The 22,208-nt window shown below is 45.5% G+C and overlaps 1 protein-coding gene across 2 annotated transcripts in view; it reads left to right on the forward strand.

Annotated features, from left to right (window-relative positions):
* Positions 1-2,228: 2,228 nt before the first annotated feature.
* SNCA (synuclein alpha) overlaps positions 2,229-22,208 on the forward strand; it is a 104,336-nt gene continuing 84,356 nt past the window's right edge. Inside the window, exons 1-3 of one of the 2 annotated variants that reach the window (XM_075929593.2) lie at positions 2,238-2,503; positions 6,191-6,336; positions 17,153-17,194. In XM_075929593.2, coding sequence (XP_075785708.1) covers positions 6,216-6,336; positions 17,153-17,194 — 163 coding nt within the window. In that variant the 5' untranslated portion in view covers positions 2,238-2,503; positions 6,191-6,215. Of the gene's footprint in view, positions 2,504-6,190; positions 6,337-17,152; positions 17,195-22,208 lie in introns of both variants that reach the window. The other variant, XM_075929594.2, reaches the window with a different exon arrangement.

Genomic DNA, 22,208 nt, shown 5'->3' on the forward strand with positions numbered 1-22,208 from the left:
GCAAGGGGAGAGACAAAAGTCTCTGGTGGAGATGGAAGTTTTTTGTTGCCAAAACGGGGCATTTGTCATGACTTTAGTCACATCACAATGTGAACGCTCTCTGGCTGCATCTAGACTGGCAAGTTTTTCCGAAAAAGTAGCTGCTTTTGCGGAAAAACTTGCCAGCTGTCTACACTGGCCGCTTGAATTTCCGCAAGAACACTGACGATCTCATGTAAGAAATCAGTGCCTCTTGCAGAAATACAATGCTGCTCCCGTTCAGGCAAAAGTCCTTTTGCACAAAAGCTTTTGTGCAAAAGGGCCAGTGTAGACAGCTCAGATTTGTTTTGCGCAAAAAAGCCCCGATTTTTTTTTGGCTACATGTTGTGCACTGTAATGAATTTATATGATGGTCTTTTAGCACACTTTCATGATACCCGCAATACATTTCATGTGTTGGAGGCCACTGCAAAAGATCTCACACCGTCCGACTACAATGAGACCATACCATGCAAACGAAGGAGAAATCAATTTTCTGATGAAGTTGGTATGGATAACACTGTTTGAGTGCCAGGGATAAATTTCATATACAGTGCTTTTATCCTATCCTGGATAAACATATTGTTGAGATGGTCAGACAACGAGCAGCGTATGCCACGTTGAATGAAAGGTTCAATTTTCTTGTGGATAGATCAATGTCCAGTGCTGAAGTTGCCTCTAGAGCAAGGGCATTAGTAGATATCTGTCCCTCAAATCTCAGACATGCATTTACTGATGAATTTCTATTGTTCTCACATATGTATGGTATGTAGAGAAGAAATCTGTGGCAGCAATGATCAGTGCACAAATGGCAGACAAGTTGGTAACAAGTTTTCCAATGTCAACATTGCTTTCAGAATGTATCTCGCCATCTTGGGAGCAAACTGTGAAGGGAGTACTCTTTTTCAAAGTTAAACTATATGAAGGACTGTCTTCAGTCTACCATGGGTCAGAAACAACTATCTCCCTTGCACTACTTTCAATTGAGAGTGAGCTTTTGAGAAAAATAACATTTGATTATGTAGTCTGTGATTTTGCTAACAGAAAGAGTCACAAAATAAATATTTAATTGTATGTTATACCTGCATGTTGTTTGTTGACTAAAGATTTAATAACACCTCCATTTAATTGATCTTCAACATTTGCACATGTATTCTAATAAAAATAGCAAATTATTAAGTGTGATTGAGCTGTTTTATTTTCTTATTTTTGAGTCAATCATGATTTTTTTTGGGGCCCTAAATTTTTTGTAGGCTATATGCACTGTGTTTACTGGATAATCTGGCTCTGACCTTAGGCACTTTGGAAAAACTACTGCTGTTCTTTCTTTTCTGGGATAATTTGGGAGCTGAGGGTATGTCTACACTACCCCGCTAGTTCGAACTAGCGGGGTAATGTAGGCATACCGCACTTGCAAATGAAGTCCGGGTTTTGAATTTCCCAGGCTTCATTTGCATAAGTGGGGAGCCACCGTTTTTAAAACCCCGCTGGTTCGAACCCCGTGCTGCGCGGCTACACGGGGCTCGAACTAGGTAGTTCGGACTAGGATTCCTATTCCGAACTACCTAGTTCAAGCCCCGTGTAGCTGCGCTGCCCGGGGTTCGAACCAGCGGGGTTTTAAAAACGGCGGCTCCCCGCTTATGCAAATGAAGCCCGGGAAATTCAAATCCTGGGCTTCATTTGCAAGTGCGGTATGCCTACATTACCCCGCTAGTTCGAACTAGCGGGGTAGTGTAGACATACCCTTAGAAAGGAAGATCAAGAGGATCTATCTTTCCATTTTACCCGGTGGGTATCTTGCCTAGCCTTAATGTGTGTGAACTTGAATAAAAATGTATCCACCACCTAGGTTTTATTATATATCCAGCTTTATTGTTGTTAATGAGTCAAAGGGGAGCTGGAGAAGCTAATGATGGCCTGCCCCATGCCAGGCCCCTGCAATCCCCAGCGGTGAAATACGATTCCCCCCAGGATCTGTGATTATGTCTACATGGACCAGGCACTCACTGGGGTAGATAAACTCGAGCTAAAAATAGCTTGTGGCCCAAGCTCCACTCCACTCCCATTAGCAGTCTCAATGCTGGGGGTGCTGTAGCCAGAGAGCTGTCCCGCCCCACGTCAGGCTGGATGTGGGGGGGGGGGGGAGCGGCACTGGAGCCCAAAGGCTGGGGGTGGAGGGGTGTCTCTTTCTTCCCCCTGGCAAATCAGCCGAGAGGGCGGGGGAGGAGGGCGAGGGGCTGCTTCGCACGCTAGAAGCGCCTCACCATCGCTCCCCGCTCCCTTCTCTCCTCCCCTTCTCTCCGCTCCCCGCCCGCGGAGCTGGGACCGGGCGCGTGAGCTGCCGGACTCGCTCCCTGCTTCTCTCCGCCCGCTTTGCCGGGGATGCGCTGAAAGGGGGCAGCTCCCGCGGGGCCTGTGCGACCCACCGCTCGCGTCCCGGCGCTCGCAGGCTCCCCACGGCTGCAGGCTGAAGTCCCGTCCGGCGGTAAGTAGCCTGGGCGGGGCTGCGCTGCCTGTGGCCGGGCTCTGGCTTTCCCCCCGCGGGGGAACCGGCCCAGGGTCCTCCCCGACGGGCGGAGCGGGGCAGGTGCCAGGGAGCTGGCTGAAGCACGGCAGCCGGGGCGCGCCTGGTGGAAGGGTTTCTGATTTTGGGGGGGGGGGGAGGAGGGACATATAGATCCAGCCTCCCGACGGACAGGAGGGTGGGTCTGTATGTGCCTATAGGGTCGTGATGTGCCTGTATGGTCCTGGCACCCCGCCCTGCCCTGCCTGAGACCGGGTCTATAGGTGCCTGTATGGTCCTAGCACCCCGTCCTGCCCTGTCTATGAGACCGGTTCTATAGGTACCTGTATGGTCTTAGCACCCCGCCCTGTCTATGAGACCGGTTCTATAGGTGCCTGTATGGTCCTAGCACCCCGCCCTGTCTATGAGACCGGTTCTATAGGTGCCTGTATGGTCCTAGCACCCCGCCCTGTCTATGAGACCGGTTCTATAGGTGCCTGTATGGTCCTAGCACCCCGCCCTGTCTATGAGACCGGGTCTATAGGTGCCTGTATGGTCCTAGCACCCCGCCCTGTCCATGAGCCAGGGTCTATAGGTGCCTGTATGGTCCTAGCACCCCGCCCTGTCCATGAGCCAGGGTCTATAGGTGCCTGTATGGTCCTAGCACCCCGCCCTGTCTATGAGACAGGGTCTATAGGTGCCTGTATGGTCCTAGCACCCCGCCCTGTCTATGAGACAGGGTCTATAGGTGCCTGTATGGTCCTAGCACCCCGCCCTGTCTATGAGACAGGGTCTATAGGTGCCTGTATGGTCCTAGCACCCCGCCCTGTCTATGAGACAGGGTCTATAGGTGCCTGTATGGTCCTAGCACCCCGCCCTGTCTATGAGACAGGGTCTATAGGTGCCTGTATGCCTCTGCTACTCTGTCCCGTGTCCGTGACCGGGTCTGTTTGTGTCTCTATGGTCACGGCGCTCTGTCCGGTCGCTCTGGGCGGCGGGGTCCGTACGTGCCGGTGCCCCCAGGAGCAGTCCCGGGCGGGAGCTGCCCGGCCCCCCGGCTTGGTAGCGGGCAGGCTCAGGAGTGGCGCCGCCCCACCAGCAGGAGCCTCCCCACCCCCAGCAAGCCCCACAGAGCACCTCAAGCGAGGGGGGGGGGCGGTTCTGGAGCTCCGAGTGCAGCTCCCTGTGCGGGAGACGGGGACGAGGGACTGGAGCCACTATTGTCTGAGCGGGCATTGCCCACGTGCGCAGAGATGTCTCATCCCCGCTCGGCTAATTTCCACTAGGACACTGTGTCCAGGTAGCTGCAGCCTTCTGGAGCAGGGCGGGTCTCCTAAAACGGATTTGGAGCTTTCCCCTGCGGCTGAGGGTAGGTGTCAAGTGGATCCAGCCTCACCCTAGTAGCTCCAGAGAGATTGTGTGAGCGGCAGAAGGCTCGATCTCATGCATTTCACCCGAGATTCCTATTTCAAGCAGTGTGAAAGCTGTTCCCTTTCTGTGGGAGGGTGACAGATTTTGCAGTGTGTGCTAATGAGACAAATCTCGCTCCTGTTTATTTCCACATTTAAATGATCACAAGTAGGTAGTGGTTGCTGCCGCCCAGATGTTTGGCACCCAGTCAAAGGGTATGTCTACACTACAGCATTATTTTGAAATATCTACTTTCAAAATAGTTCATTCGAAATAGCTTATTTCGAAAGAACGCGTCTACACACAAAATGCAGGTCGCAATAGTGTTTTTCTATTTTGAAATAGCGCGTCCACACTGAGTGGTCGTTGAATCGCATTTAAGGCTGGTTGGAACCAGTTCTGGCAGGGCATCAGGTCAGAAGTTGCCTTGTGGCCAGAGCGGCCAGCAGGGCACCCTGGGAAGGGCTGGAGGTCCCCTTTTTTTCGAAATAAGCCTCTACACAGCGCTTATTTTTGAAATAGTAGTTTCAAAATTGGCACTATTCTTCGTGGAATGAGGTTTAACAATTTTGAAATAAGCCCTCTGCTATTTCAAATTAATTTCACAGTAACGGAATGGCTCTGTAGATGCTAGGATAGTTATTTCGAAATAACGGCCGTTATTTTGAAATAACTTTGCTGTGTAGACATACCCTTAGTCAGCAGCATCAGAGGAATAAAGGAAGTGGTACAGGTACCAACAGAATTCTTATTCTATAGGTGGAGAAATAAAAGATCACCAAGAGTTAATTTGTTAAAGGAGCATTGCCTTTTTAAGGACTTAAATGAAGTTCCTAGTCCCACATCTGCCCCTGAAATCACCTACTAGTGATTGTGGCGTTACAATAATATTTCCCTTTAAAAAAGTATAAATGAGTTTTCCATCTCCACTGCTGCCAGAAATACCGCCACAAATAATAGGGTAAACTGTCTATACAAAGGAAAAAGAGAAACTGACTGTGGCAAAATGCTGTCAGATGCACTAAGCAAGAATATAGGGTACAAAGATTTTTTTCTTTAATCTTTTCCTGTTAATAGCTTCACAGATTCTAAGGCTGGAGGGGACCACTATGAATATAGGTGGATAATATAGCTATAACAGGGTTTATAATAGAGACTACTACAATAGTAGATAAGCAATTTTCAGATAAATGAGTGGTATTTTTATTTGTTTTTAAGTTGCTGGTGCATTTTGAACTAGATTCGTGGCTCTGAGTGAAAACATGTAGACCATCCAACTAAAGGGTTAAATCCTTTTGTCTGTAGAACAAAACTCACATTCATGTCTGTGGGAATTGTGTCTCATTCAAGAATAAAAGGATCTAGAAAAGACACATTATGTGCACCTCCCTGTCAGAAACGGACTGAGGTGTCTTCATTTATATGGCTTAAAAAAAAAAGTCGAAACTTGTCCTACTTGGGTTTTGAGAGTAGTGCATAAACCTGATGTGTGTCTGTGTGTCTATACCAGGGGTAGGCAATAATTTTTGAAGGGGAGCCATTTAAAATTTTTTCGAAGTTGTCATGGGCTGCCCTGGAATGGATGGGGCCTCGGGTGGAACACGCAGGGCCTTGGTTAGAAGGGATAAGGCCTTTGAATAGCAGGAGTCGAAAGGGCTCACACCTCCCCTGCATCTCCCAGGCAATGTGTTAGCGAGGGGTGAGCTGTGAGCCCTTTCAACTTCTGCTCTTTGCTTAGCAGCCACTCGGAAGGCACAAGCCCCTTAAATAGAAGTAGTTGAAAGGGCTCACAGCTCCTGGGCCCCAAGGCTAATATGTTGCCTGGGAGGCACGAGCCCTTTCAAATGCATCTATTTAAAGGGCTTGCGCTACCAGCGGGGCCAGGAGCTGAGAGCCCTTTCAACTGCTACTTTTTAAAGGGCTTTCAGGGAAGACATGCTAACAGGCTCTTGCCCAGCCCTGGTCTATAGCACTGTTAAACCTGTTTGTGCAGCAGCATATGAGAAAACTGAAAATATTAAGGTCCATTCAGAGAATTTCACTGGTTGTTGTATCCACTTGTTAAACCACTTTTTATTCTGCATGAAATATTGAACACTTCTATGGATACAGATATCTATGTGTGTAGATAGATAATGTGTGCATACAGCTGATTGACAGATACAATCTTTTTATAAGTAAGGTTCCAACCAGAGTTTGAACAGTCTATCCTTCTGAAAAATGTTTTTTTATTCAAAAGTGTGTCTTGTTTTTTCCTAGTGCTGTGTAAAGAAAATCGTTAGCCATGGATGTATTCATGAAAGGGCTTTCCAAGGCTAAAGAGGGAGTTGTGGCAGCAGCAGAAAAAACCAAACAGGGTATGGCAGAAGCAGCAGGAAAGACGAAAGAGGGAGTTCTCTATGTAGGTAGGTGGGTAGTAGAAAACAAATTGCTATTAATGTGTTTGCTTCCCCAGAGATACCTTGTTATAAGTATAGAGTAATTCAATAATAAAGCTACGGTAATGGAAATGTGATCAGAACTGAGTCCTTAGTCTTGAAGTAAAACCTCTGTAAAGATGGGTAATGATTCTTGCTAAATCCATTGGTATGTCATTGCATTATGACAGCCTCGTATTATTTTAACACAGTGCTGAAGGCATAGGTAGCACCTTACTGTAGGAGACCTCTGTGCCATACTTCACACTCTACTATAGGAGATGTGCCAAAAAGATAACTGGCTCACTGTCCAAGAGCCCTAACAGTTTAAAGGCACACAGGTATACAAAGACAGAGTGACAGATGGTTTTATGTAACCAGAATGCTACTGAATACATGGATTTTAAGGAGTTTTATTTTTAAGAAAAAAATCAGTTACTTTGGCAATTTATCCAACCCTATCCTTCCTCGCTGTATAAAGCAAAGAGGATTCAGTAGTAGGGAGGGAATATAATGAGTTGTTTTACATGATTTAAAATAAAGATTCCCTATATTCAGCATTCTGTGTACAACAGACCTGGACAAATAGGGTTGCCAGGTGTCCAGCCCGGTATTTGCATCTTCTGTCCGGTAAAATAATTCCAAAAGTACAGGACATTTAAAATGTCTGGTATTTTCTGTTTTTCCGACGGAAGCCACGTGGTGCAGCTCGCGCTGGTTGGAGTGGTGAGACGAGGGAGCATAACTGCATTTCGGCCCTGGGTTTTTTTCTGCCTTTTTTTTTTGCCTTTTTTTTCCTCAAAAACTTTTCCTGTGGTTTTTTTTTCTTTCTTTCTCAACAGAATTTTTTCCCCAGCCTTTTTTTTGGGGGGAGGGTTTGGTATTTTTTGTGAAACCATCTAGCAACCCTATGGACAAAATGCGGCCTGTGGATCGAATTTGGCCCATCACGACACTGGATCCTGCCTGTGGATGCTGCGGAGAGCCCCAGGAAGGCTCCCCACATGGCTAGCCCCAACCACATGCTGCTCAGAAATGTGGCAGTGGGGCAGGTTTTCTTTAAAAACTGAGTCCAGAAGGGAGGGGAGAAGCTTTAGAAGCTGCTCTGCCCCTAGCACAATCCCATTGGTCAGTTTCTGACCAGAAACTGGCCAATGGGAGCTGCCTGTTTCAATAACAGGCAGCCGTGAAGTACAAGGGTCTCCAGAGAATGTGGCTGCAGCCTGTGTAGGGGAAGGGCAAGCTGGGAGACTGATTCAGGAACTGCTGCTGGCTGGTAAGTTTCTTGGCGGAGCCTACCTCTGGCACCCCAGTCCCTCCCTTCTCCAACCCTCTGCCTCCTACTCCACATACCCAAATCACCTGCCCCAGATCATAGTCCCCTTCTGCCCTAGCTCACAACACAAATCTCTGCATTCCCTTGTGTACCCCAATTTCCTGCCGTAGGTCACAATCCCTCCCCCTCCAACGCAGTCCAGTGCCCCAGGTCACAACTGCCTCCTTCATCCAAACTCCTTCCCTTACCCCAAGCTCCCTTCTGCACCTAATCTTCATCCCAGACCCCACATCTCCTCCATTAATATCATAGAAGAATGCAGCCCTCGACTACTTTCCAAATTCTTGGAGTAGCCCTGCATAAAAAATTATTGCCCACCCCAGTGTAAAAGCTTTTCATTCCCTCACCTCCCTTGACTGAGTTTCCTCTAATGGATACTTGTTACATTGTTGGCCCCAGCATCTTCCTTCCATGGATCATGAAGGAATGACCACAATAACCTTGTGTGGTAGGGAAATATTATGTTCCCATCTGTCGTGTCACAAGAACGCCTCATCCCGAGGCAGCGTGGCCCAGCAGCCACGGTCTATAACTCAACCCTATGGTTCAGGGAAGCACAGCCTAATGGCTAGAGTTACAAGGGGTTTGAGGCAGCAGCCCTACTCCAGCAGACCCCAACCCAGGGCCCTATCATTGGAGAAGTGACCCTCCATTCGCTTAGCGCGGAATCCTACCACAACACACTGAGCGCGCCTGGGTTGGATACACGACTCATGCACCCTCCCTGGGTTACTTCCTACCAGTTCTGGTGTTGGGGTGATCCCCTCAGTTTCAGGGTTGCCAGGCTTCACAGTGCCAGTCTCCTTCTACAGTTCCATTGGGTCTGGAGACTCAAAACAGTCTTCCGGGTCTCCGGCTCCCATTGTCTGGGTTTCTGGCTGGTCCACCTCTGGAGCTCCTTTAGAAGGTCCTTCCTCTCCAGCATCCAGCCCAGATTGAGCTGAGCTGCTCCCTTTCATATTGCTCCAGGCCTTGGAGCATGCCCAGTGTGGCTGAGGGGGGGTGGGACTTCCTCTACCCACAGGGCATTAAGCCCTCCTGGCCCAATGTGGGGTATATACACCACATCATTTCATCTTACAAACAGGAAAACTGGGACAAGGAACTTGCCCATGTCACCCAGGGAGCCAGTGCAGAGCTAGGAATAGAATTAATGTCTCAAAGGGTATGTCTACACTTGCAGCCTATTTTGGAATAGGGCTGCAAATGTAGGCATTCGGAATTACAAATCAAGCCCAGGATTTAAATATCCCGTGCTTGATTTGCATCTTCCCGGCCGGACACCTTTTTTTTTTTTTTTTTTTTTTTTTAATTTACAAGCCTGGAATAACTGCCCTATTTCAAACTACCTGTTTTTCCTCCTGCTATTTCCTCCTTCTGTTTCCTTCTAAGTTAAATTAGATCATGCTTAAAGACGAAAAAATAATATAGTCTTTTCAGTATGTTCTTTCTTTTTTTTTTCATGGTTTAATAGGTAAATGCTGGTACAGATGCTGTGTACACTTAGGGAGATGTGCACAGCTTTCCGACTGGAATATGGTTGAAAACTGAAATAATTGCCTGGATATGGAAATATTGGGGTTGCCACACATTCCCTTTTTTGTTTTGTTTTTCTGAATCCTAATACCCTAACAGGTTAGTGTTAGTTTGTAACAAATTATTTCTGCTCTGCATATATTGGACTACACATTGTGTAGCCTACCTTGAACATTCTTTTCTAGTTAAGTCATAGAAAATTCCATTCCCTGGTTAACAAAAAAGCAGCAATTTTGAAAGCTAAATTTAAAATGAGTATATGTTTCAATGTATCTAGGCACTTTTGCATGATTATCAGAATATCTTCCACTATTTCATTGTCTGTTATTGGTTTTCAGAGGTTTTGCTTGTAGATCAAAAAAGCACTTCCATGAGTTCTCTTTATTAGATATGCTCATAAAGCATGTGCTGAGTTAATCTGCATGCCTTTTCCATTTGCTGTGATACTAGGAATGCTAGAACCCAAACCTGCTTCCAATGAAGTCAATGGCAAAATTACCATTGTCTTCAGTGTGCTTAGATTGTGAGCTGTTGGGATAGGATCTGTATACTAATAATTAATCATAGTGCAGGAGTGATCCCACACTAAACTGATTTCTTTCATAAAAGAAACAAACATATATGTAGTTTCATTACAATGGGAAAATGGCTACTAAGTAAAAGATCCATTCTCCTTCAACCAGGGGTAATGACAGCTAAGTGTATTGCTGCAGGAAGTTTATCTTCCCTAGCTGGAATTGTAGTTCAAAATGATCCTAGGTTAAGTTCTCCTTCATGTCCTCATGTGAAAAGGGAAGCCAGGTATTCCTCTCTTTTAACCCCACCCTCCCACAGTGGTAACTTCTCTTTTTTCCTGCTCTGCCAGAGCAGAGGAAGAAGATGATAAAATTCCTAAAGGATTAGTAGAATGGAACTCATTTACAATGAAGTGAAATGCATTGAAGCAGTTGAGGATTTTCACTCCACACTGCTGTACGTGGCATTGCAACTAAAACTGAATGCATTACAAATGAGTTCTGCAGTGCTATTAGTTGATACCATCCTGAAAAGACCCTTTTGGGACTAGAATTGAGAAGATCTTGATAGTAATCTCAGTAGTCATCTTGTCAGTGACTCTTTGCCATCAGTTTTTGGGGAGAAATTACAGAGAAGCGAGTCTTTCTGTGCAAATTACTGCTGCCTATTATTCAAAGTATAGATTTTTTAAAATCTAGTGCAAAAAAGGGTGGCAAGAGACTCTCACATAAAAACAGCCATTATCTAGAAAACCATGAAATAATTGTAATGGTTTAATCTTCCAGTCAACAAAGGAACATTTCTATCTGTGGGCAAGTAAGCAATAGAAGACTTGAGAAAGTTTGGGTTTCATTCTATTTATTTTAATCCTGAATGCCATTCTCCTGACCCAGGGTATCTTCTTTCTTAATACCTGATCCAATTACTATTCAGTCTCTGGAAAGTCTTTTGGATGGGTTTTGGATTAAACCCCAAATTAGCTTCTTTCTTACACTCTGCCAGAATCTTAGCTCGTGTGCATCAGCATGGTGAAATCAATGGAGCTACATTAATTCACACCAACTGACAATCAATTCTTCATAGTTAATATATAAGATACAAAGAATAATGTTCATTTGTGGTTTTTAAAAGAAAGGGACTGGAACCCAGCAATCAACCCTGAATTTTGGTTTCTGCTCTGCCACTGACTTGCTTTGTGGTCTGTGCAAGTCACACAGGCTACGTCTAGACTGCAAACTTCTTTTGAAAGAATGTTTTTTCAGAAGAGAGAGTCCACACACAAAAGCACACGAAAAAAGCTATCTGCTTTTCGAAAGAGAGCATCAGAATCATAGAATCATAGAGCTGGAAGGTCATCAAGGAGGTCATCAAGTCCAGCCCCCTGCCCAAGGCAGGACCAATCCCAACTAAGTCAACCCAGGGCTTTGTCAAGCCGAGATTTAAACATCTCTAGGGACGGAGATTCCACCACCTCCTTAGGAAACCCATTCCAGTGCTTATTGGACACTCTCTCACATAAAAGGCCACCTGGAACCACTTCAGCCAGGACTTTAGGTCACCAGTTGCTTCTGAGTGCTAGTGCCAGAGCCTAGCAGAGAAACGCTCTTAAAGGAACCCTGTTTTTCCGACAAAACTCTGTAGTGTAGACATACCTTCAGGCCTGATCAAAGTTGAGTGTCATATTGTCTCCATTAGGCTTAGCATTTATGAGCTTATGGATTTTAAAATGGATGACTTAACTGTATTTATCATTATGCCAATTTCATTTAAGTAAGTCAGGGCTAGATTCTGATACCCTTATGCACATTTAATTTCAGGTAGATTGTTTAAGTGGGGTGGTACTATACAATGCAAGAAAGGACATTTTAATCTGCCTCTGAGTTTAATGCTGATGCTCTGAGTCAAGGACCGCAGTTTGCTATCTTGGCCTCAGGAAAAGGGGATGGGACTTGTCAGGACATAGTGTGTAGCAGAGTGAAGCTTTGCTGTTCCTTTTTCTCTTCTGGGGTGTAATCTTAGTATAGGACAAAGTACCCTCCCAGCCCCCCACAGCTTTAACTTGCACTGGGCCTGTGTAGCTTAGTATCAGGTTGTTGGGATCCTCTCCATCCACTCCCCCTCTCCACTGCACCCAGACTCTGGTGTTTGTATTTATGTAGATTTGATCTCACCTACAGCAGGTACTACAATACTGTCCGTTCCCCAAACTGTTTATATCTTAGAAATGCCTCTGCTGCAGCCTTCTCTCAAGGCATATGTTGTTTTTCTCTGTCAGTAGAGATAGCAAAGATATTTCAGGTCTGTCGTTGGAATAATGAGCAGACTAATCCCTGCTAAGGTCCTTGGGGAAACAGTACTCTGTGAGAGCACTCAGAAGCAGAACAATAATCTCTCTCTCCAATTGGGTCAAGGTTCCCTTTTCCCAACCAGCTGTTGCTGAAAGTGGTGCATGTGCTACTGCAGAAAGCATGTGCTGCCTTAGCCAGCTCTATGTCTGAATGAGGCTCCAATTCATTGAAGTGCTCAGAATGCTCAGCACCTCTAAAGAAGTGCTCAGAAATGAGCGGTGTGCAGGATTGGGCCTCACAGTCAACACACAAAATAACTACTGAAGTTTAATAGTGTTGACAAATACTAGTGAAATGGGAAAGAAGGGTGGTACTGGTGTCTCTTTGGAGGGGGGAGGGGGGTTCACACGAAGGTCCAAATTCTGGCTGGTGGCTGAAAACAGAAGGAACATCCACCCCTTCCTCCTGTGTGGTCTCATGAACAGTGTATTCAGGAGAAGTAGTGTGCATGCGTGTCAGTGTTCTGCTTGCATGTGTCATCTATGCAGAAAGCTTATTGCTGAGACAGAATGTACAAGCAGGCCATGTTTCTTGACTACTAGTTAGTACCCTGAATCACCACTCCATGACTCCTGTCATGCAGGACATGCGAAGCAGCTTTTCTATGAAGTTTTGGAGTGGCCAGTAAAGAGAGCCATTTTCCATCCTATGCTCCCACTCCCGACAAGAGGAGAAGGCTGCAGCTGCCTTGGGGCCCCAGACCCTTTAAATCTGTGCCTGAGTCCCGTGCAGCACGATCCAGGCAGCTCTGAGGGCCTGGTCTGGACCAGGGGTTGGCAACCTTTTCAAATCAAAGAGCCAAACTACATCAAAATTCAAAACAAGTGGTCAAGAGCCAATAAGAATGCCCACTTGCATGATGGAAAATATACAACTTAATATAATTGATACTAGTAATAGCATAAATAGATATTAGTAATAGCATAAATGAAACGTACTCACAGACTAATGGGACTTCTGCTCCTGCATCTTTTCACACATTTCTTTGAAGTTTACATCATAACTGATCAAATCCAGCTTCATGCAAGTATTCAGGCTGTCTTCTGTCAATCTTACGGTGGAGTCTGGGGATGTTGGGGTGCAAGAGGTTTGATTGGGGTGTATGAGGGGCTTAGGGCAGGGGGTTTGGGTGTATGATGGGCTCAGGGTTGGGGAGGGGGGAGAAAGCTGAGCAGGAGTGTTATGATGCTGTGGCCAGATGGGGGCTGGGTCCCAAATGGGGGCTTGTTGTCCAGGTTTCTTTTTTAAATAAAGTAAAATATTATGTCCAACACAAAAGTTTCAACATTGTCTTTATTTATGGCAGGGGTGGTGGACCTTTTTTTGGGTCAGGGGCCACTGTCCCACAGAAAAATCAGAGAAGAAAACAAACAGAAACCCCCACACACACACAAACCCCTTCAAAACACTCCAGCCCTCTCTCATGTGGCCCCCAACTGAGACACTTCACTCCCCTGGCATTCCAACACCATGGGTGGCAGGGATGAGGGCAAAGGGGACTGAGGTTCAAGGCCTCTGGCCAGACTAACTATTCTGGAGTTCCAGGATTAGTGGATTTTGTGCCCCCCCTAAGCTCTGGGGTGGGACCAAACATGAGGGGTCCAGTGTGTGGGACAGAGCTGCCAGTGAATAGGGTAGGGAAGGCGATGCAGAATCTAGGAGGGAGGTAGGGTGCAGGAGCAAGCTGGGGGTAGATGTCTGGCCAGGGGGGAGGTTGCAGGAGCAGGATGCTGGTGGGTGTCTGTCCAGGGGGCAGGAGCAGGGTTCTGATGGATGTCTGGCCGAGGGGGCAGGAACAAGGTGCTGGTGGGTGTCTGTCCAGGGGGCGGGAATGAGGTGTGAGTGGGTGTCTGACCAGTGGGGAGGGGGCAGGAGCAGCTTGGCCAGTACCTGCTGGTCTCCTGGGATGAATATCTCTTGGACAGGATCTGTAGGCAGGGCATGTGCCACTCATTTAGGAAATCCAGCTGCTCCTCATCCCGAAAGTCCGGATCCTCTGCCGCCATCTTAGCTGCACCTCCCACCCACTCTTGCATGTTCAATATACAGCACCACCACATCCAGTGCAGCCGGGTGCACTTTCTGTGGTGATCATCAGGCACGGGAGACTGTTCAGCTCCCGTGTCCTGCCTCCCTGGAGTATGGGGAAAGTATGGTGGATAAGGAACCACACGTGTTGCTGTGGGGAGGGGAGGGGAGGAGCAGTGTGCATGCACTTTCCCACAAGCTGAATCTGGTGGAGAGCCTCAAGGCTTTCCCCTCCCCCTGCAGGAAGCTGGCACTGACTCTAATCTTGTTGGGGGAGCAAGGCTGGATCACCAGCCCAGGATCCCTGTTGCGGGGGGAAGGGGAGAATGAAGGTAGGGCTGAGCTCAAGCCGCAAGCCATATTTGGCTCTTAAGTGAGCTTTATATGGCTCGTGAGCCACACGTTGTCAACCCCTGGTCTGTTCGGTGCTGAGAGCTGGTTATCCTTGCCTCCTCCTCCTTCCACTTGAGGCTTCATGCCTTCCATGGAGCCAAGCACTCCCACATATGTATATTTCGTTCTCGAGATATCTGTGATGGAGAATTCTTCTGTGAGGGTTTTTTGATGCTTTACTCCATCTCGTCCCACCCCAATTGAACAGTAAGTCGCTTGAAGGATTTAGCCCATCACTAGGGATCAATCCAGCAAGGGAATTGAGCACTCTGACTCCAATCCAGCAAAGCACTTAAGCTCATGCTCAATTGTAAGCATGTGTCCTATTGTCTGATGGAATCCAATGAAGTGCTTTGTAGGCTCTTTCTACAAATCAGTGGAATTACATTTGTGCTTAAAATGAAATGTGTTTTGCTGAATTGAGACTATAGAGCATTTATGACCATGTGGAACTGAGTGCTGGTGGTGTAAGATTAATCCTTACACACTGAAAAGACTTCTGCTTTGTTTTTAGTCACAGAGCTCAGAAACCTTGCAATGATTGACATTTGCTGTAGAGGAAAACAATCTGGTGTTTCTCCTGGTATAATTGAATGACTATCAAGAAGAGAGGACACTATTTCTTCACCCTGTGTTCTAATCCTTGGCTATTTACCTGACTTTCAGACAGAGAAACTATCTTCTTCAAAGTGCCCAGAGCAAGTCTGGCATCTTCATTTTCCAGGCATGAAGTCATTTCACATGTCTCTCTCACTTACTCTCACACACACACACACAATTCTTTTAAATTGGCACCAGTAAAACATGAAACATAGTGCTAGAGTACTGTTCTACAATATTTGCAATTATATTAGTGGGGTGGCCAAATATCACAACTCTAAAGAATCACTGACAATCTCTTTCTTCTAACACTAAACAAGAAACTTTATTAGAATAAGGAAAACAATATTAAACCTATTGCTACATTCTTGCTGCTTCACTGTAGAGCTTCTGCCTAGAATTTTCACCAGATGCCCTTTTTTGGCTTCTTTCTATGGATTTAAAGGAACAGTGCACATGCATGATGTTAAAAAGGCCTGACATAAAACAATGCATGTATACTGAATGTGAGCCATAAAAATTGCCCAAATAAATAAATAGCATAGCTAGAAGTTTCTAAATATTTGGGAACTCATTGGGAAAAAAATTCTCATATAATGTGCATAATAAAGAAAATAAATGCTTTTTAAAATGTAGATAGCAATACTGTCCCTTGAAGACCTAGCCCAATGGCATTACAAAGCTATTACCTGGGCTTCCATACTACTTGTCTGCATTGTAAATTCCTAAGCCTGGTTGGTCAGAGATGGGCTTATCTCCTTCAGATGTAGCTAAGTTATAAAATCAGAGAATTAGAAGTCTGGAATGGAAAAAGGTATTGAGGATGGGATTTTCAAAAGCACTTCCTAGTGGTTTATTTCTGCTTCCATTAAAAATGAATGGGAGTTTTACCATTGATGCCAATGGGTGCCCATTTCCTTCCTAGGACAAGATTTTTCCCCAAGGATTCAGGACATATTTGCATATGCATACCAAAATTGATTTGGTCTTTGTGGCTGCCACATTAAACCATACACTCATGTCCAATACTGTATCTATCACTGCTCACTATTACCTCAAGCTGCCTCTCAGATTCCATTCTCATTAAAGTATTTGTTTCAGATTACTTCCCAGAAAAATATTCACTTGCATGTTTTCCAAAATGAATTTTATGACCATCTGCTAATCTGAGGCTACACAGCCTTACTCATGAGTAATTTTATGCATGTGGGACAGTGGGAACTGCTCACATAAGTGAAATTCTTCATGTGCGGAAGTCTTTATAGAAGTGGGTGCTTTCTTAACATGCTGTGTATTAGAACATTAATGAAGTTAATAACTAAATTCAGATCTAATATGGATGCTCCCCCTACTCCACAACTCAAAACATGGGGCTGTGTCTAGACTGGCAAGTTTTCCCGCAAAATCATCTGCTTTTGCGGAAAAACTTGACAGCTATGTACACTAGCCGCTTGAATTTCTGCCAAAGCACTGACGATCTCATGTAAGATTGTCAGTGCTTGTGCGGAAAAACTATGCTGCTCCCGTTCAGGCAAAAGTCTTTTTCCAAAAGACTTTTGCGCAAAAGGGCCAGTGTAGACAGCAGAGATTTCTTTTCCGCAAAAAAAAGCCTCGATCGCGAAAATGGCTATCGGGGCTTTTTTGTGGAAAAGCGCGTCTAGATTGGCCATGGACGCTTTTCCGCAAAAAGTGTTTTTGCGGAAAAGCATCCTGCCAATCTAGACGCTCTTTTCCAAAAATGCTTTTACCGGAAAACTTTTCCGTTAAAAGCATTTCCGGAAAATCATGCCAGTGTAGACGTAGCCGGCCACTTATCTTCACCCTTTATTGGTGGTTCTGTCAATCTTCTATCCTTATGCCATTGCCTATATTAAGCCCAATTTGAATTAATGTTACACACCTTATGAGCCACTATCATGATTTATTAAAATCTAGCTGTACTATATTTACTGCTTTTCTATCACCTATTCACTTGACCCAGTATTTGCTAACAGGTGTTGCCAATACTCATAACAATTTCAGTGTAAAATGATTTTTCTTTGTTTAGGTTCCAGGACCAGGGAAGGAGTTGTTCATGGTGTCACAACAAGTAAGCACACAAGTATATTATTTTAGCTGTCTTCTGACCTAAATCTACTGTATAATTGTTTGTGAGTGTGTCTGTCTGTTTGTAGTTTAGGGTTACCATATTTGAACTTTCCAAAAAGAGGACACTCCTGGGAGGGAGTGTTTCTGTATCGGTATCTACTAACTCACGTTGTATTAATGTATTACATATAGTATATATACAGTATAACACATTAATACAATGTGAGTTGGTAGATACTGATACAGATACACGCCCTCTCAGGAGTGTCCTCTTTTTGGAAAGTTCAAATACAGTTACCTTAGTTTGTTGAAAAACTCCTAAATGGCAAGAGGTAGGACCACCAAATTTGGTATGCAGCTTCTTTTTTTTATAATTTAAAATAAGGTTAGGGCTTGGTTGTGCCAGGAAAATGGGATGTGCCTGGAAAGGGATTGCTTCTCAGAAAACCATATGGAAAAGAGGCAGATCTGGGGCGACTTGCCCTCTCATTTGGAATGACCCCAGCCCTAAGCCTCCCACATCGCAAGTGCCCTTTAGGAAGATTAAGAGGGGCTGCAGCTCCCCCACCTGCAATGAACATGGACCTGCCCCAGCTGTGGGACATGCATCCCTCCCCTGCCTTTGCCCACTGCAGCTGCAGCAAACATGGAGAGGCTCTTCTCACCTGGTCCGAAGCTGCTACAGTGACAGAGAGCTGGGGTTGTCCTTTTCCCCTGGGGCAGCCTGCATATTGAGTCCCTCATCCCCAACCCCACCATTTTATTTTCCAATAAACAAAAATTAATTGAGTTAAGGACCTGATCAGCGCCAAGTAAATCTTCCAGGCCAGAGTTTCTCAAAGTGGTCCATGAAGCCACTCTGAGAAACCTGCTCACTGGCTGCTCTGGTGTGTTTATTTACAGGCTCCATGGCTACGGCGCCTCACAGCTCCCATTGGCCTGGCCCACACTCCTTCCCACAGTTACTCTTGTCTGCAAATTGTGAACTGGAGCCAATGGGAGCGGCGAGGCTCAATGGCTGTGGAGCCGGTAAATAAACACACTGGAGCAGCCAGTGAGCAGGTTTCTCAAAGTGGTTTCATGGACCACTTTGAGAAACACTGTTCTAGGTTAGGATAAATCAGCCATCCATCTGTTCAATGGGTTCTTGGTCTTTGCACAGCCTCTACCACAGAGATGGACAGCCCTGTTTGGACAAGTCTCCTTCTCCTAGGATGTATGCAAGCAAGGGCACCAGCTGTTGAACATGGGAGGGGTGAAAAGAAATGTATTTGGGGGACATGGGGAGAGTAGAATGCTCAGGAGGACTGAGACCTATGCCGCTGGATGATTTGGGGTTGTGGTGTCACAAAGTGGGTGACAGTTGGTGTGGAAGGGAGCTGGGATAGAGTGTGCTGATGCTGTCTGGGAACTGGGATCAGCACAACCAATGGCAGGAAGAGAAGGATGCAGAAGCTGGTGGTCAGGAGATCACGCATGCTTTAGGAACTATGCAGCGCGCATGGGAAAGAAAGACTGTAGGAAAGCAATGAGCATTTGAAGCACACAGTAGAGATCAGTCCCAGCAGTTAATGAGTGGTAGAGCATTTTAGGCAATGATGGAGCTGCTGTGATATATGCTTTCACTCTGCTCAGTGCAGACGTTTCCATGGATCACCAGTCATCCATCCATGATGACAAAATGGGTACAGGAGGAAGTGGGAGTGAGGGGTCTGGCTGGGAGGCAGGGTACAGGAGTGGACTGAGAGTGGAGGTGTGGGTGGGAGGTTGGATGCAGTAATGGGCTGGGGTGGGGATCTTGGAGGGAGGAAGGGTGCAGGAGCAGGGTGGGAGGTCTGAGTGGGAGGTAAGGTGCAGGAATGGACTGATGGTTGGTGGGCAAGGTCTGGGCAGGAGGAAGGTCCAGGGTGGGGGTGCATGGTCTGGGCATGGGAGGATGGGAGGCTCTTACCTGGCACATTCCTCCTGTTGCTCCCAAGCACTGCACCCCCCCCCCCCCCCCCGCTGCTCCCATTGGCCAGTATTCTGGGAGCAGTGGGCGGGGAAAGCCTCCAGGCAAGCGCAGGTTCCTGTGCTGACATTCCCACAACTGGGGAAAGGGGGAGCAGCAGCATGTGGAATCACTTCCTTCCCCCTACAAACCAGATCCGGCCCATGAGGCAACCCCCTCTCTCCCCATAGCGGGAAGCTGGCAGTGGCGCTCCAACTTACTGGTGGGGGGGAGTCACAGGGCTGGAGTGCCAGCGCAGGCTTCCCGCTGCAGGGGAGAAGGGCGAGCCCTGAGCCTGCAGCTCCACCTGCAAAATAGTTGCAGACCACTAGTGGTCCATGAATCACACTTTAAGGACCACTACTCTGCACCTTCTACTAAGGCCCCAGAAGCAAATACACTGGGGTTTGTGTAACAGTGCCACCTCTGCTTTTTGATCCTTGACATGCCCTCTTTTTCTCATACTGTTCTCAAACCTGAAAGAATCACAAGGTTTGTGACCTTTACATGGCATTAGAGAAATTGGAACTGGAGAATGGTTCTCTTTCCACCGTTTCAGCGTATGCAAGGATAGAGTAGAATTGAACTTATACGGCCTGATCCAAAGCCTGTGAAAGTCGATGGAAAGAGTCCCACTGACTTCATGGGGCTTTGGATTGGTTTCATAAAGAAGAGTGGAAGTGATATTTTCCCAATTTTCTTCATATGTCTGTAGATCTATACCTGTCTGAATTTGTGCACAGCTGGTGATCTTGTGTTTGTCTAATCCATTTACTCTATCTGAAACAGGAGCTCTGGGTAACAGCTTTAGGTATAACTGTTTAAACATTTACATGCTATTGCTCTGTTGTCAACTGCTCATTACTTTCCAAACCTGACACCTTTTGGCCTAACATTGATCAAAATTGAGCTTTTCTTGAGGATGATGGTTTTCTTTAAAAAGTTTGAGGAAAACTGGTTCAGCCATTTTTGAAACTACTGAGAGGGGAAAATAACATTTCTCCTATTATTAAAATTAATGTGATTTTATTTCTATTAAAAAAAAACAGATTTAGCGCTAGTAGGTAGGACGAGGAAGTTAAAAGTTGGCAGAGCAGTTGCCTTTTTGGGAGAAGTGCTTTCAAAATTCTCATGAAATATGGTTTGAATTTGTTATATTTAAGAAGATTTCAAAATTGAACAATGCACATGCACAGTCTATTTCAAAATTAGCACTTCGCAGTTTGAAAAATAGGCTTCATGGGGCTTGTGTGCATATGACCATATTAGCTGTTAGTGAACCTGTGTGTTGAATTGATTTGGCCAATAACAGTTACGGTAAGTAAAAATCAGTAAAATGGTGCAATAATTATTAAGGTGAAAAGTCAATTAAATTCTTTTATAGCCACACAGATCAGTTAGGACTTAAACTTTTAAGCTGTTGTCTGATAAATCTGCATAATACATTGAATTTCATGCAATTGATCTTCTTTGGAATGATTGACAAAGGACATGTTTACGCTGCAGCTGGGTTCATGCCTCCCTATACTGGCAGATAGACACACACTAGCTCTAAAAATAACAATTCTTAGCATGCTATTTCAAGCAGACCTAGCACCTTTGTCTACGTGTTCTGGGAAGGCACACTTCCAACAGCAGCATAAACATTTACTTAAAAGCATGGGAAAATACCTGAGCAAGAAGTTCACAGGTTCTAAAGACCAGTGGGAGAGTTATTAGCCCAGATAAAGAATTAGAAAAGAAAGATGTTTGGGGTAAGACAAATTTGAGACTTTGCTCAGCCATGGACTGGCAGCAGCCATGTGATTGTCCAGATCAGTAATAACTCTCGAGGGAGAAGGGGGTTAGACATGCAGAATAAAGCTGTACAATGTGGCCATGGATATTTGGCACTACAGACCCTCTCTGTCAAAGGCAGTGGTTCTCAAACTTTTTGGCCCATGGACCACCTGGCTCAATGTAAATCTTTCCGTGGACCACCAGTTGCTAATGGAAACACATCGTTAATTTCATAATGACACCTGAGCCATTTTGCCAGTGCTGCAACTAGGGAGAAAGGTTTAACTTAAATTATTAAATAGATTAAGTGTTTTAATTACCTCATGTTAGTTTATCAAACTTCGTTTAAAAAAAAGTAAAATATGAATTTGTGTTCAACAGAAAAGGTTTCAATGTTTTCTTTATTTATAGCACAGGTAGGGAACCTTTTTTGGGTCACAGGCCACTGACCCTATCATGGTCATGAGGGATGGCCAGCAGCCTTGGGACTAAGGGGTTAACTGTACCTAGCCAGGTAGCAGTCAGCCAATAGAAATGCAGAAAGGGATTTCAAACTGGGACAAAGGAATTTTTGGTTTTTCCCTTCTTTATCTCAGAGGCAGTTTCTTTCCAGATAGTGAGGGGGACAGACAACACGTCCCTCTCCAAGAAAAGACTCTTCACCATCTGTAAGTAGGGTAAAGTCTAGATAAATCCATTAGGTTTTATTGTTTTATGGTTTGGGAATGAGAATCTGATGTCTTGTGCATTCAGAAATGGGGTTTCCTCTCTTTTGTAACTAAGTTTTGTTTCCATGGGAAAATTCTCTGTGAGTTTATTAATTGGCGGCTCTTACCATCTAGCCAATCCAACTATGCTTATAACAGGAGTATTGTTGTGATAATAAAAGTTATTTCCTTTTTATTAAACCTGGTATTGGTTCAGGTCTGTGTCCCGGAAAATCTATCTGTGGGATCTGAATGCCTCTTACTAGGGAATGGCAGCCACAGACTGCAGTTTGTATTTTCTCTTTTCTTTTTCAAGCTCTTTGGGGAAAAGAGCTTGGGGTGCCCTGGGGCTGGTTTCAAGTGTCCACCCCTGTTGGAGTTCAAAAGTACTTGATGGTGGCAGCAGATTTTTATCACCAAAATCGAGGTTTTTAGGATTTTGGGGGGAAGTTTTATACCAAAGCCTGGAAAGATCGGACGAAGTGGGTCTTTGCCGATGAAAGCTTATGCACCAATCAATCTGTTAGCCTATAGGAATA

This window comes from Pelodiscus sinensis, chromosome 4 (assembly GCF_052426305.1).
Source record: "Pelodiscus sinensis isolate ZL-2025 chromosome 4, ASM5242630v1, whole genome shotgun sequence".
NCBI classification, from domain to species: domain Eukaryota; kingdom Metazoa; phylum Chordata; order Testudines; family Trionychidae; genus Pelodiscus; species Pelodiscus sinensis.